Below are 13,470 nucleotides of genomic sequence, written 5' to 3'. Positions count from 1 at the left end.
TTAAGACAATACATGCATAACCTATCATTTTTACTTCCTCTAATACTGGTTAGAAGAAGTGCAGAGATTGTACCAAATTTCCGTAATCGTGCTTTCACCGGAAATTTCCATTTGAAATGACCCCTGAGTCCAAAAAAAAAAGAGAAATAAAATGATCTGAGAATGCGTCTGATCACTCTCTCCACCAGAATTAAGTTTCTCGTCAAATGCTCCACCATCAACTCTCAAAATAAACATATAAATACCATGCATACTAACACAATTCTATAGTCAAGAAGATCTGGTGTATGTGTTGCTGGATTTAATATTTGCTCTAATGGGTAAGATTTTTCTGAAAATAGATGCAACAAATGGTAGAAAATATCATAACAATGACCAACAACTTCCTTGTTTCCAACAAATTTTGTCAATTGTATCTCATAATCCTTATTGTAGCCAGGTAGAGGTAGAACTGCATAGCCGTTATCTCCTTTATATGCTTCATCATAAGCGATCAGAGCATCAGTAACTGTACTGCTTGCAGACGTTACAAACCTGCGTACATTAAGAATGAAAATGTAATTTGAAAGTATAAGTTCTAAATTTCATAAATGATATTTATTTGTCAAGTGATTTGTTTTTTCTTCCTTATATACTGCAATATACAGACATAATGACAGATATTAATTTTCCGCCACACTTAAATTTAAGGCATTTCTTTCATTGTAACAGCTAGACATCTAGTATATGTATACATATACAGGATGACCAGAGTTATATGCTCTACCCACTTTTTTTTTTAAACGGCGGGAAATTTCGAAAAAATAAAAAAAAGGTATTTAATCATTTTTAGTCTAGTTTATTTTCAGTGATTGGCCCATTTTTTTAAACCCCTGTATCTCGAGATACATCATACAACTTTGTTTTTTCAAATGGAACGTTATATTTTTTTTTTTTTTGCATATTTTTATAGTATTTGAGCTTCTAAAAAAAAAAAAATTTGAAATCGGTTAGGTTTTTTAAAAGTTATGGTAATTTAAAATATGAAAAAAAAAATTCAGTTTATTGTCAAAATTACGTTATTTTTTTTAAAGCATCTGTTCAAACTGGGCACAATCAACGGTTAGGCAAGCCAAAACTCTGGACTCCCACGCTTTGCTTGTAGCAGCACTTATGGTGGCGAAGTCATGATCTAGGCTAAAAAATAAAATTTAATTAGTACATACGAGTGGCTTACCAGAAATGAATAGCAAATGATGTTAACCAATCCTGGTGTTCGCAGGTATTAATGAAGCCGTTACTTGCTTGATGGATTGGCAATCCAGCGATCAGTAGATAACACTTCAGTCTGTCAATATTAATATGCCGATCTGCTTCAGTTTCCCGCCATTGTATTAGCTGATGTTGTACTAGCTCGCGAACTGTTCGTGAACCTCCCGCTTGAGATATAAGTAGTGATAATTGAAGATCATCTACATCATAATCACACAATAAAAAAAATCTTCACCGTAAGTAAATTTATGCTATAGACATTAATAATAATTATTATTATATAATAATAATAATATAATAATAATAATAATAATAACGGGCGCTAATGACCTCAGCAGTCGATGCGCCAAAAAAAAAAAAAAAAATAATAATAAGGAAGGTGAGTGGTCAGCGAATACTTGCATTCCAACTCGGAGATCATGGGTTCGAATCTAGCTGTTAGCCCATACATTTTCTCTTCCTAAGAGCTTCTTAAGCTCACTGTACGGTGATGGTCAGAGTTGTCAAACGAGAAATCGCTGCCCGAAAGCCGGCACTCGGTCTCTATTGCTAGTACCACTAGATCGTGTAAATGCTAGAAGGGAGTATTTATTGGGTTCACATTTTAGTAGCCCATATGAAAGTTGAGCAGTTGAAGCTTGCATTCGATAGGATAAGGAAAGACGATTTATTAGAAGAATGCAGGACAATTACCTGATAACAAGACCTAAATCCAAATTCCAGAAGTATCTCTGATTTTTATACATCATAAAAGAATTTCTAAGCAGTATTCTAGCGATAGCCGAATTAGTAAGAATGGAAGAAAATGCTTAGAGAAGGATTACGTGATTTTAATTTTGGTTAAGCTCGTAGAAGGATGGTAGGAGCACAGAGTGCTGCTCCATCCATTAGCAGTAGTTTATGTAAATAGCGGTATATAGTAGAATGATGAATGTGTGAAGTGAATGTATCTATAAGTAAGAATGGAGAGTGAGTGATATTCTAGTGATAAGCACCTAGACGATGCTGGCTGTATGGCGGAAGCCAATGCCAAAAACTAAAAATAAAAAAAAAATAAAAAAAGCAGTATTCTACTTCCATGAATTTTTCCTCACCATCACTAGCTACATACTTAGCTCCTTCTCATTCTAGTAGTTCACAACAACCCAGCTATAAACAATGGATTGCCTGTTTTTATTTTTTACATGGTCATAGACGCTCAAAGCCACCACAGTTCACTCCCGCCATATTGCTGAGAGGCTGGCTGGGGCATTCACCGCAGTAGACTCGAGATCTTCTCGCGAGTCCAATGCGCTCTCACAGAACTAACCACTTTCATTTTTGCATGCTTTTTTTCTGTTTTGTTTTTTGAATAGAATCAAGTTAGCTTAAGAATTAGCTACTTACGAATATCCTGTGCCGTTTCACAAGCGTCTGCAAGTTTCAATCCAGTCATATATGTAAATATTGCGGATGGACCTTTGCTGCTTTCTGCTTTTTGTAACACACCATCTGATAAAGTAGATTCCAACCACTCCGAAACTGCATTCTTTCGTATCATCAAGCATGAATGATCATCTCCACTAGCGTCGCAACCTATGGACAAATTGATAAGAAAGGTTTTATTAGGGAAAAATTTTGCTTAGAATAAGGAGGTTATCCGGAAATTATCTAGTCTTTATAGCAATTTAATTCAGCCATCAGTCAAAAGAAAAGTAGAAGTTAAGATTCAACAATCATTTTAAGAGACAGAAAGGCAGGGTTAAAACCCTAATTTAATTGAAGTCAACTTCTCTGAATCTGTGATGATGGATGAAATTGTTCAGGAATACAAAAAATGTGTTCTACGACAGATACAATCCGCGATAATAATAATAATAACAAAATTAAAACGAAAACTTGTTTAAAACTCCACTGCTGCATGAGAAGAAGCCCGATAACTTCGTCTATAATACTCAGCATTATAATGAACTAAGTCAAATATTTTGATTCATACTGCTGTATCAAATAAGTGAATTTAGAACCATTAGTTTTTTTCCAGCTTAAAATTTTCCTGTATTTTTAACTTTTCCAGATTTTTTTTTGTTTATTTATTTTGCAACTGTAATAAATACAGATTTATGAAAAGATACTATCACAGATTTTTTTGTGTTTTCCCTCAGAACATTAAGATAACAAAAATTTTCGAGAACCCACAGCTTGTTCTGGGCATCATTCTCGAAGTCCGCTATTGCCAAAAAATTATTAAATAAGATCAAACAATTTGTAATAAGATCAACTAAAGCATAAGCTTTAAATAGTCAATTAGGTGGGATATGTACAGATAAAACAGGAGCTGTGACAGTTTATCTCCTAATAGGACTTTTTATAAAATGTATATTTCAAATTTTACATAAGTTCTGCAAGATTCTGATCTGATAAATTTTAAACCTACTCTAATCGTGAAGTTTGATCCGCAGATTAGTATTAGGTGCTAAAATCTCTTTTGAAATCCACATAGATAACGTATACATACCTTTTTTTGGTATTCTTCAACCAATTTACGATACTGGAGTGTATAAAAAACACAATTCGTTTATATTCTGCCCTTGCGGAAACCCATCTGTACATCGGAAAGGATGTTATTTTCCTGGGCCCAAGTAATTAATCTATTTTAACCTATGTGTAAAAGCTTTGTAGGATTATTTTAAGACAATACTCTTATAGTTACGTCATTCCTTTTAAGAGCATTGTTAATGTAATTTGTCAGATTTTTGTGATAAATGTAGACCAAGAAAGTTATTATGATGTTCAATAACAATAATAAAATTCTGATTTGCTAATTAAATAACGTTTCGACTGATTAGTTCTACAATTAAACAATATAAAAACAATATTTAAGCAGTAAACTGACTTAAATGATATCAATTTTAATAAAATTTCAATTAAAACGCCTTTTCGAACGTTCCTATATGGCTGAAATTACGAGCTGATGGATGTATGAATGAAATTTTGGGTACTTGCTGATTTGTGTAACTTTAAAATCAACCCTATAATTTGTTAAACTGTAAGTTTTTTAAAGGAATTTTTGAACCTTTTGGATAATTTTTTTTTTTTCTTGATTGGAACAAAATTATATATGTATCTAATAATAAATATTTGGATATCGAGAATAATTAGACTGGTTTACGCCTTGTACATATTAAATAAAAGAAGGGGGCACGTTGTAATAAGTTAAAAACTACTGACTTAAGTTCTGCTTAAGGTATACTCCGAGAGGAGGTTAAATTTTAAAAATACATGAAACAAGAAATTTGATTTCATAAAGAAAAAATTCATTGATTACGCAAGAGCCGTCTTGGGTATCTATAGAAGGTTAACTAAAATCTTTACCTTGATGCCATTATAAATGTCGTAAATTGATCTTCGTTGTAAACTCTAAAAATTGTACGTAATAAGCCCTTTTATTAATAACTAAATCTTAGGAGTCTATTTTCATTATGAATTCACGAATTTCTGCAGCTATAAATTGCGAATACAAATAAAAGTAGTGTTCTAAAAAAGTTAATTTAGTTAAAATTTCTGTTAATCTTCAAAAAAAAAGTCTAACTTTACTATCTAATCTAAACAATTTTGCTGGTAAACAAGAAACACGACTGTTCAAGACGCAAATACCAAAGATTAAATTAGGACTCTTGGGCGAGCGAAATAAGGCTGGGAATAAATTTTTATTATTTTCCTGAGCTTTAAACAAAAAAAGGAAGATCTCTGGATTACAAAGACTCTCAAAGGAGAAAAGGAAATGACGTGAAAACCTCTAAAACAAATAAGATAAATGAGTAAAAGAAAATTGAAAAATATTCATGGTTTTTTGCAATGGCACCTTAAAAAAGGTTTCTTTTTGGCAGCAAAATGGAAGAAGACAGGGGGAGGGAGGGCCCACCCACGAAATAAGAAGATAACTACTATCTCCAATGAAAGCGAACAGTTCCGAGAATTCTTAGCTGAGACAAAACATGGTCACCGTTTTCTGTAAGTACATGTTTTTATTAAATATAAGCTGATGTTTTCATTTGCCTCAATGGAAGCGCTCAATAAGAAAATTAAGTCCCTAATTACTTTATAGTTGCTAACATTATTTGTTTAAATAAGAACCCATGGTTGTGATTACAAATAGTATAGCGAACACATTGTAGAAAAGATCCATAAAGCCAATACTTACTTATTGCAAGAGGGGCGCTTTGTGTCATTGTATCACCAGTGGGAACAGGGCACTTTCCTCGTTCTGTAAGGAGTACGAATGACTTTTTTTTCCCCGAAAAGTACAAGAAATGATGCAAAAGCCGTCATTTGTAGTGTGCTCACGATTCTAAATTATTCAGGATGATTTACTGCGCATTATTTTGATTATTTTTAGAAACAAATAAAATTATTTAATGACAAAAGTATGTCTAAAACAGGAGATTACTTTTTAAATTTAACTTGAATGATGTGGATTTTATAAGTTTTGTTAGCAGAAAATAATAAATACCAAACTATTTATCAGAATTTATAGAACTATAGAGTAAATCTTCAAAAATCATACCTTTCATACCTTCATGTTGTGCCCACAATGCATGCATCAGCCCAAATACCCTATTTGCCAAGATAAAGTGAGGATCTTCAAAATTTTTCCCTACTGCACCAGAAATCAAATAATGAGCTTCCAGGCTAGCAGTACCAGGTCGTGGAATAATTTTTGGTCCATTTTTGGTTTGTTCAATAATACTTTCAGTCAATGCTGCTTCAAGGTGAAGATTTACACTTTCCTATAAAAATATATGAGACAAAAGTAAACATTTGATTTTATAACCGTAAAAAACTAACAATACTTGTTGCAATCTTTACGGTTATGTTATCAGCCTTTTGTCTAATAATGATCATTTTCCAAAACCATCTCTCTGCCAAAAAAAAATCTACAAAAGTTTGATTATACACTCAAAATGTATCTTCTTTATCACACTACCTCCCGGGAGGGGAGAAAAATTACATTTACATAATTCAAACAAATCTGAGAAACGCTAGAATTATATTAATTTTCTACCACGAAATATTATTGCAAATGGCATCTAGATATTCATAACGCAACTATTACATCCAAGTAGGTAATTCTATTTTTAGATGAAACAATAATATTAAATAAAATAGTTTTAATCGAAATACGCGCTTAAAGACACATTGCAATATGATCTTAAAAGTTATAATATTTAAAAAAGAAAAGTAATTACTTGAAATCTAGCTTTATACTGGCCAACTGGCGACCCTGTAGCCACAGCAACTGGACAAAATACTTTTAGCGAAGCGAAGTCTGGAGAAGTTAGAGGATTTTGTAAAGTAATGCTGTCTTTCATCTTTTTGTTGGCAGATGCTAGAGTTATAAACTGATTCTGTGGACCTACGCCAACTTTAAAAGAAAACCTTTTGAAGTATCCTAAATCCACTATATATTTAGTTGATAAGTAAGGATCTGGTTGTGTGATGTCTCGAGGTTTACTAACCTGAAATTAATTTTTTTAAAATTAGATTAAAAATTAAAAAACTTGTAATTAAATTAACGGAGACGATATTAAATGGGGTTCTTACAAAGTGAACTGTTAATTTTTTATGACTACATTTATTGAGATCTTTATTAATAGTTCGTACAACTTATGGGTAAAATTGTTATTCAAACTTAAATCTACCAAAACAATCCCTAATACCGGTAAAATCACTTGTCCAAAAGTGTCGAAAGGATTATTGTTGCAGATAGCAAAACACGTATAAAATAGATGGGGCTATTTTCAATCAAATGTCATACACTCAGAACACTGCTTTGTAATGAAGGAAGTTTCGGTTTTTCTTCAAGTTGGAATGTTAGAAGAGCTTTTCATGATTCTTGATTTATAAAGGAGACAGAGCTGTTTATCCGTCCATCCCTTTTAAGCAAGGTTTTGGTAAGCACACAAAATTAATTTCCCTCTGAAAATATTTCAAACAAACTTTGACAGGCTCTTATGTTAGCTTTTATGTGGCCTGCAGTGCTAGATAATACCAGATTTTATCCGTCTTATCACGTTTTGTTTCTTATCGCATTCGAATTTCCATATCAAGGGAACGAATCATTTGTTTGGTGAATAAAATTTTACATCACACTCTACAGTTGCTGAGATCTCAATAGCGAGCATTAAAGTAGTTAAGATTATTTTTAGATAGACGTAATTGGAATCCGAAAACGTGGACTTTAATTAGTTGAAAATTGGAATCAGAACTATAAAATTAATTATCCTAAAAAGATAAAAAGAAAAAATTGTAACTTAGTTAATACTTTACTAAAATTGAGTAAGCCTAGAAAACAATATATATTTATCAATAAACGCACCTCTCCACTTCCTAAATAATGAAGTTCATAAATTTTTGGCCTAATATATGGAAAAATTTTATTTTCTAAATCACTTGACTGCTTCAATACACTATCCTCTTCTGCTGGGATCACATGGAGTGGCTGTACTTCTTGGTCAGAAATCCTTTCTAGCCTCATTAGATCATCTATTTCGTTAAAAAGTAAATTATGATAAAATATTATTAACATAGAGGTTAAAATAACAAAAAACTGAAAAACAATTTAAAATTGCTATTACTGCAAAAAATTATTAAAGATATCATGGTTCATTCAGTTATTCGTATAATTTGAAATAAGCTTTACTGTTCTGTAACAACAGTGTTTCAGGTACACAGGTACGCATAAATATCGGCAATCGTTTCTCTGAAATAAATATTTCTTTTATTACGTTTAAAATGTAGGCCCAAACTAAATAAAAGGAACCAAATGTTACTCTCAATTGCCCTTATACGTATTGTCTGATTGCACTAGTTCGCGAGCTCACTATGTAACATATCCTAAACCTACAGATAATCAAAACATAAAGGAAGCTTTCATTAGAAAAGACAAAGATTTTTTTTTCAACCCTACAGGTTTACCTACTATAAAAATCTGTTTAAAATTACAATAAGCAGAAAGCTCCTATGAACAGCTACACTGAATCACCCATGCCAGCCGGTCCTCAAGAAGGTTAAAACTTAGGATCTTAACATTCTTATTAGTGTGCAAATCGTTCTAAGTAAGTTGGCTTATATTTTATTGTAAATTAAAAGAAGGAGTATCCAGAGTTATGTAAGTAGATCTAGCGAGCTAGCTTTCTGTTTTAACCTCTCATTCGTGCGAAAATTAGTTTTCATCATGACGATGCCTTGTCTATGAAATCTTCTGAATGAGTCATGAATGAGCGTCTTGCTGATTTTAGCGAGATTCGGATAACTGTAATGCAAACCAGCTTATTTAACACTCACTTTGCAAAACATTGAAATATAACCTTTTTTAAAGTATAAGTTTTTCGCTTTGCTGTATTTTTATCTCTTTTTCATCAGAACAAACTTTTTAAATCGATATTAATATTTATAATTTTCCATAATTTCATTGCTCATTTTATGTACTCCAACATTAATTGTATGTATGAAAAAGGTTTTATAACATAAGTGGTTTTTGTTTCTGGGACATTGTCTTTTAAACATTCCTTCAGTTCCTGAGAAACAGAAGACCGAAATAAAAGTTCGAAAAGAAATAAAATTCTTTTTATGTACAAGACAATGGCACGAAACCTTTAAAATGGGGTTAGCTACTTGATCGCCTTTTGTGATGGTAGTTTTTAATAGTGACTGACTTGTAAGAATTGCTAAATTACAAGTGCTTATAACTTGCTAATTTGATTGCCTCACTAATCAGAAATTTGGATTTTTTTAAACTTAAATAAACTAATTAATTATAAGGGAGTCACTGTACAGCTAGATAAGAACGCTCCAGGTAGCAGTGTGAGATTGTAAAAACCGATGAATATGTAATGAATACCTTAATAATGATTTGTCAATTTTATAAGCAGTATTTGAGAGATAAGTGAAGCACTTAACCTTAATAAACCTTAAGATTTTAAATTTAAGCAGCGTGGTCAACCTTCGTTAAACAACTCAGATTGCTTGTTCAAAAAAAAAAAAAAAAGGGATGTGATTATTCAAAATCCTTTCTTTGTTTATCCCTCTCTGATAAACATTCTTTATTATAGTATTTAAACACAAAGGCCTAAGTAAGGTTATAATGTTTTCTAGAAGTTTTAGAAAATCATAATTATTCCAATCTAACCATCTCTCATTTTCAATAAGCACTTACCTGCTGGGGAAACATTATTACTATGTTATAATGTTAAAATTACATAAGGAGCGAAAAGCGGTTGAACACTGTTGAACAACTGCTCTCTTAACAATAGATCTATTTTACTTATTAAAGGTATTATTGACAAATTTAAAAAAATAAAGGAGAAAGTAAAAAAAAATAATCCAAATTTCAATCAATTGAAAAGATTCAATCAACAACGTAAAAATTATTAAGTAACTTTATAACGTATTAAAAATTCATTCATTTACTGCCTTAATTTCTCTAGTTAACGTAAGACAAGTACAAATAATTCTTTTCGTTTACCAATAATATATAATATATTTTGTTGAACATGTTTTTATTCTAATATACTTTCTTAAATTAAAATAAATTCTTTTAAAAACACTTTCACATTAGATTAAAAGAAATTTAATAAATCTTCCTAAATAACAAGTTATTGGTAGGTGAAAAAGGATCATATCATTTCTACATACACACAACACTCATTCAAAACTAATTGTCTGATGTGGGAGAAAGATAGGTAATCTAAAAACGTAATGGCTACCCTTAGATATTCTCCTGTCAGCGACTTCTGCTAGATGGCTCATATTTAATAGATCGGCGGCTCCTTGACGATGATACCAGGATAATGTATCTGTTAATCGTTTGAAGCTATTCATTCTCATCTCGTTCATGCCATCCTCACCAATGCCATCGTCATCTCTTCCGACAATATCTTCTAAGTCTAAACATTCGCCATCTAGAAAAAGAAGACTTTCATATTCAAAAAATTATTCAAAAAAAAAACAGCTAGAAAAAATCTATTAAAAAAAGTATTTCTGAGAAATAATTAACTGTAAACCAACCTAAATTAAAGCTATTTTTATCAAAAAATGAAGCTTTCATCATTTGTAACTTGCGAGCATTTGTGCCAGTTTGTTTGGCAAGCTTAGCAGTTGGACTTAAAGTTCTTCTCTCCAATTCTTCATCTAAACACAAAAAATCATAAGAAGAGGGTGAAAAATTATTCAGATAATTTTATTAGAAACATAGTGGAATATTTAAATTTCTTGCTTAGTTGAAAAATATTTTGTCATGAATATTTAAGGTACTAATCTAGTTATTTAACGTAGTACTGCACTTAAGAGGTAAATGATAGAGCTTTGAGTAGCTCAATTGGAGAAGTGATGCGACATTGTTCGCCTGGCCTCTAACCTTTCCATCTCGCATCAGATCTCACCTTATTAATGAGGGCAGTTGCGTCATAAGTTGTGTAGTACATTCTACGTTTAATGGTAACCTTCCATGTAATAAATCTCTGACTGAGATCTCTGTGGATCAAGAGCAGATGTTAGTGTAGTTTCGCAGAGTAAATTGGTTTCAGGACTCATTGGGTTTACATTCAATGAGCCGGCGACAGGGCACATAGCGGTGAAAGCAACGGATAAACTTTGAACGAATGCTAATTGCTACTATAACTGGTGAAATAATCCACTTCGAATGAGTAGAAGAAAGAGTAAAGTTACCTCTAATTTGCGAAGAAATTCATCTCGACTGCACTTTCTTCCTGTCCCACATCGTTTACCTTAAGATTTCGTCCCATTAAGGCTTTGGATAGAGTAGGGCTTCCCATAAAGATTAAAATTAGTATGATAATAATTCCATTTTATCCCTCACAAGAAGGTGCAATCGGCAGAAATCAATATGATATCCAGTAACTTGTAAGAAAGCTACCTCCATTAGGCTGAGTAGATTTCCATACGAGCCACTTTTTAAATTTTTTACAAGAGATGTGACAGAAAAGTTTCGGCCGCTTCTCAGTCTTCATTCAGAAATGAAAATTATTCTGTCCTTTATGTTGCTGTATCTTAACCCTGTAGCCCAATTTAGAATGGCGAAACTTTCAGCCAGAAAGAGTTGGGATCCTGCCTACAGAGATATATAAAATCCGCATTTGTGAAAATACTAACACTAGACCTCATTTTGGGCTTAATTAGTACCACCTCCCACTAAAATAATAGCATATGTGATCTTAAGTTTATAGTAGATGTATTAAATGCTTGCACTAATCACGGACCCTAACCAATTTCACGAAAAATTTCTATTTTTCCTCTTCTAATTAGTACTCTTAAGTAGCTGCTTCAAGAACTGGTGTCCTTACTAACAAGAAGCAACAATCCCAGAAATGCTTTTGATATAAGTAGTTGTCCATGAATACCACGTAAAAAGGACAAATCCTAATTTAAAATTCTAAAATATTACCTATGCACAAAACTTATAGTACCCTTAAACAAGTACTAAGTTAAAAATTTTATTTAGTATTTTTGCAAAAGTGTTTAATGATTCATTATCATTTTATTCAGATCAAACACGTCCTAGAAATTTAACTTAGTAAAGATGTTGCTATAATTTTTTGTATACCTAAATCAAACGGGTTTGTAATCCCGTCGTCCATATCTTCATCTTCCTCCGCCATCAAAGCTGTCAAAGCATCTTCAACCTAAAAAAAAAAAAAAATTGTGAGGAATGTAACGTTTATGGAAAGAAAATTATGTAATACGTAGAAACAGGATTTAGCAATTCTCAGAATCAGCCAAATAATTACAGAAATATTAATGAATGATGTTAAGAGAAGGACTGCACTATTTGCATCGGGAAAGAAAGTGAAGAAGTGGAAGGAACAATGATAACAGAGAAGAAGGTATTAAAGAATTCAATAATGAAATTAAACCTGTAGAAGAAAAACACGATGATCAAACGACTCGAAATCTAAACAGATAAAAGGAACTAATAAAGAAACGCGTACAAAGAATCTAAAAATATTTAAAAATTCGCAATTAAGAATCAAGAACTGATCATGAATGCGCTTTAACGAGAAAAAGAAAATAGTGAAGATGACAAAAAAGAAGAAACTTCAGAAAAAATGAAATTTTTGAAAAAAATCATAACGCAGTGAAATTTTAACAGCAAATAAAATTTACGGCAGGGAATAAAAGAAGTCAGATGAATATTTCGAAAAAATAAAATAAGTCAGATAAAAATACTGAAGAAATACAAATGAAACCGTCACTTTTCAAATGAAAAAGGAAGTTATGTTAAGAATCATTAATAAAGATGTTTGAAAGAAACCAAATCGCTGACAAAACGGTATGACAGCAAATCATGTGATGCATCAGATAGTGGATAACGGACTGGAAAGAAGTGACGATACAGTTTTATAGTAAGAGAGCAAACGTACGTGGAGGCTATATGAAAAGATATGAAGTTAATACTTCTATGGGATTCGCAATCAAAAAAAGAAAAAGATATGATGATGCACTATTATAATAAGAAGAACGAGATCAATGCAAAGAAAGTAGTTCAGGTCTTAAGGAGCAGATGATTTGCAAGCTAAAATACAAATATTAATAATCAAATGAGAGGTAAAAACCATGTGCCATCCATCGAAAGCATTCTGTGCTGAAATTGTCTGAATTAATTGGTGGTGTTGAATATCTAGTAATAAAATAGTTAAATTGATGGCGTATTTAACTCATCCCATTTAATGATGGACTAATTATTTAATTCCAGACATTTTATGGAACTAGCACGGAACGACAATAACATCAACTTATTCTTTCAATAATTATTAATGCCCCGCTAAAGTCCTTAAGCTATTAAAGACCTTACCTGCTTGGAGGGTATTTGCAACTGAGGTACAGATTGTTGTTGCTGTTGCAGTAAAGGAGGGACTGCTCCATTTATTATTGCGGTGCCAGTCTGCGCAGCTACTCCCAATTTAATTTTTTTGATATCAACTCCTCCATTATCATCTTCATCAGAGTCAGTGAGGCCGTACTTCGAGAAGTGATCAACCTAAAAGAATTATAGTAATTTTCTTTAAATCTGTGTGTATAAAAGTTTGATTTATTCTTTGCAATTACTATGGAGTGTAATTATATTAAAACTATGGATTGAACTATGTAAAACAAAAAAAATTAATTTGTTAGTAGTAGATCGCTAGGCCATAGTTCTTTTACTGTCAAAGACCAAAACAAAAC

The 13,470-nt window shown here is 31.9% G+C and overlaps 1 protein-coding gene across 6 annotated transcripts in view; it reads right to left on the bottom strand.

Moving 5' to 3' along the window:
- The window catches only part of LOC141452642 (nuclear pore complex protein Nup98-Nup96-like), a 41,299-nt gene that overhangs the window by 9,612 nt on the left and 18,217 nt on the right, over positions 1-13,470 (bottom strand). For 5 of the 6 annotated variants that reach the window (XM_074124991.1, XM_074124987.1, XM_074124990.1 and 2 more), the window contains 10 exons: positions 13,100-13,285; positions 11,852-11,930; positions 10,297-10,419; positions 9,996-10,190; positions 7,607-7,773; positions 6,477-6,746; positions 5,795-6,017; positions 2,638-2,826; positions 1,217-1,451; positions 259-534 (listed from right to left, as the gene is read on the bottom strand). In XM_074124991.1, coding sequence (XP_073981092.1) covers positions 259-534; positions 1,217-1,451; positions 2,638-2,826; positions 5,795-6,017; positions 6,477-6,746; positions 7,607-7,773; positions 9,996-10,190; positions 10,297-10,419; positions 11,852-11,930; positions 13,100-13,285 — 1,943 coding nt within the window. The remainder of the gene's footprint in view (positions 1-258; positions 535-1,216; positions 1,452-2,637; positions 2,827-5,794; positions 6,018-6,476; positions 6,747-7,606; positions 7,774-9,995; positions 10,191-10,296; positions 10,420-11,851; positions 11,931-13,099; positions 13,286-13,470) is intronic. The other variant, XM_074124988.1, reaches the window with a different exon arrangement.

Source organism: Rhodnius prolixus, unplaced genomic scaffold (assembly GCF_049639745.1).
Source record: "Rhodnius prolixus isolate KJV_2025 unplaced genomic scaffold, Rpr scaffold_3, whole genome shotgun sequence".
NCBI classification, from domain to species: domain Eukaryota; kingdom Metazoa; phylum Arthropoda; class Insecta; order Hemiptera; family Reduviidae; genus Rhodnius; species Rhodnius prolixus.
The sequence above is the reverse complement of the archived record's forward strand: the minus strand, read 5'-3'. Positions and strand labels throughout refer to the sequence as shown.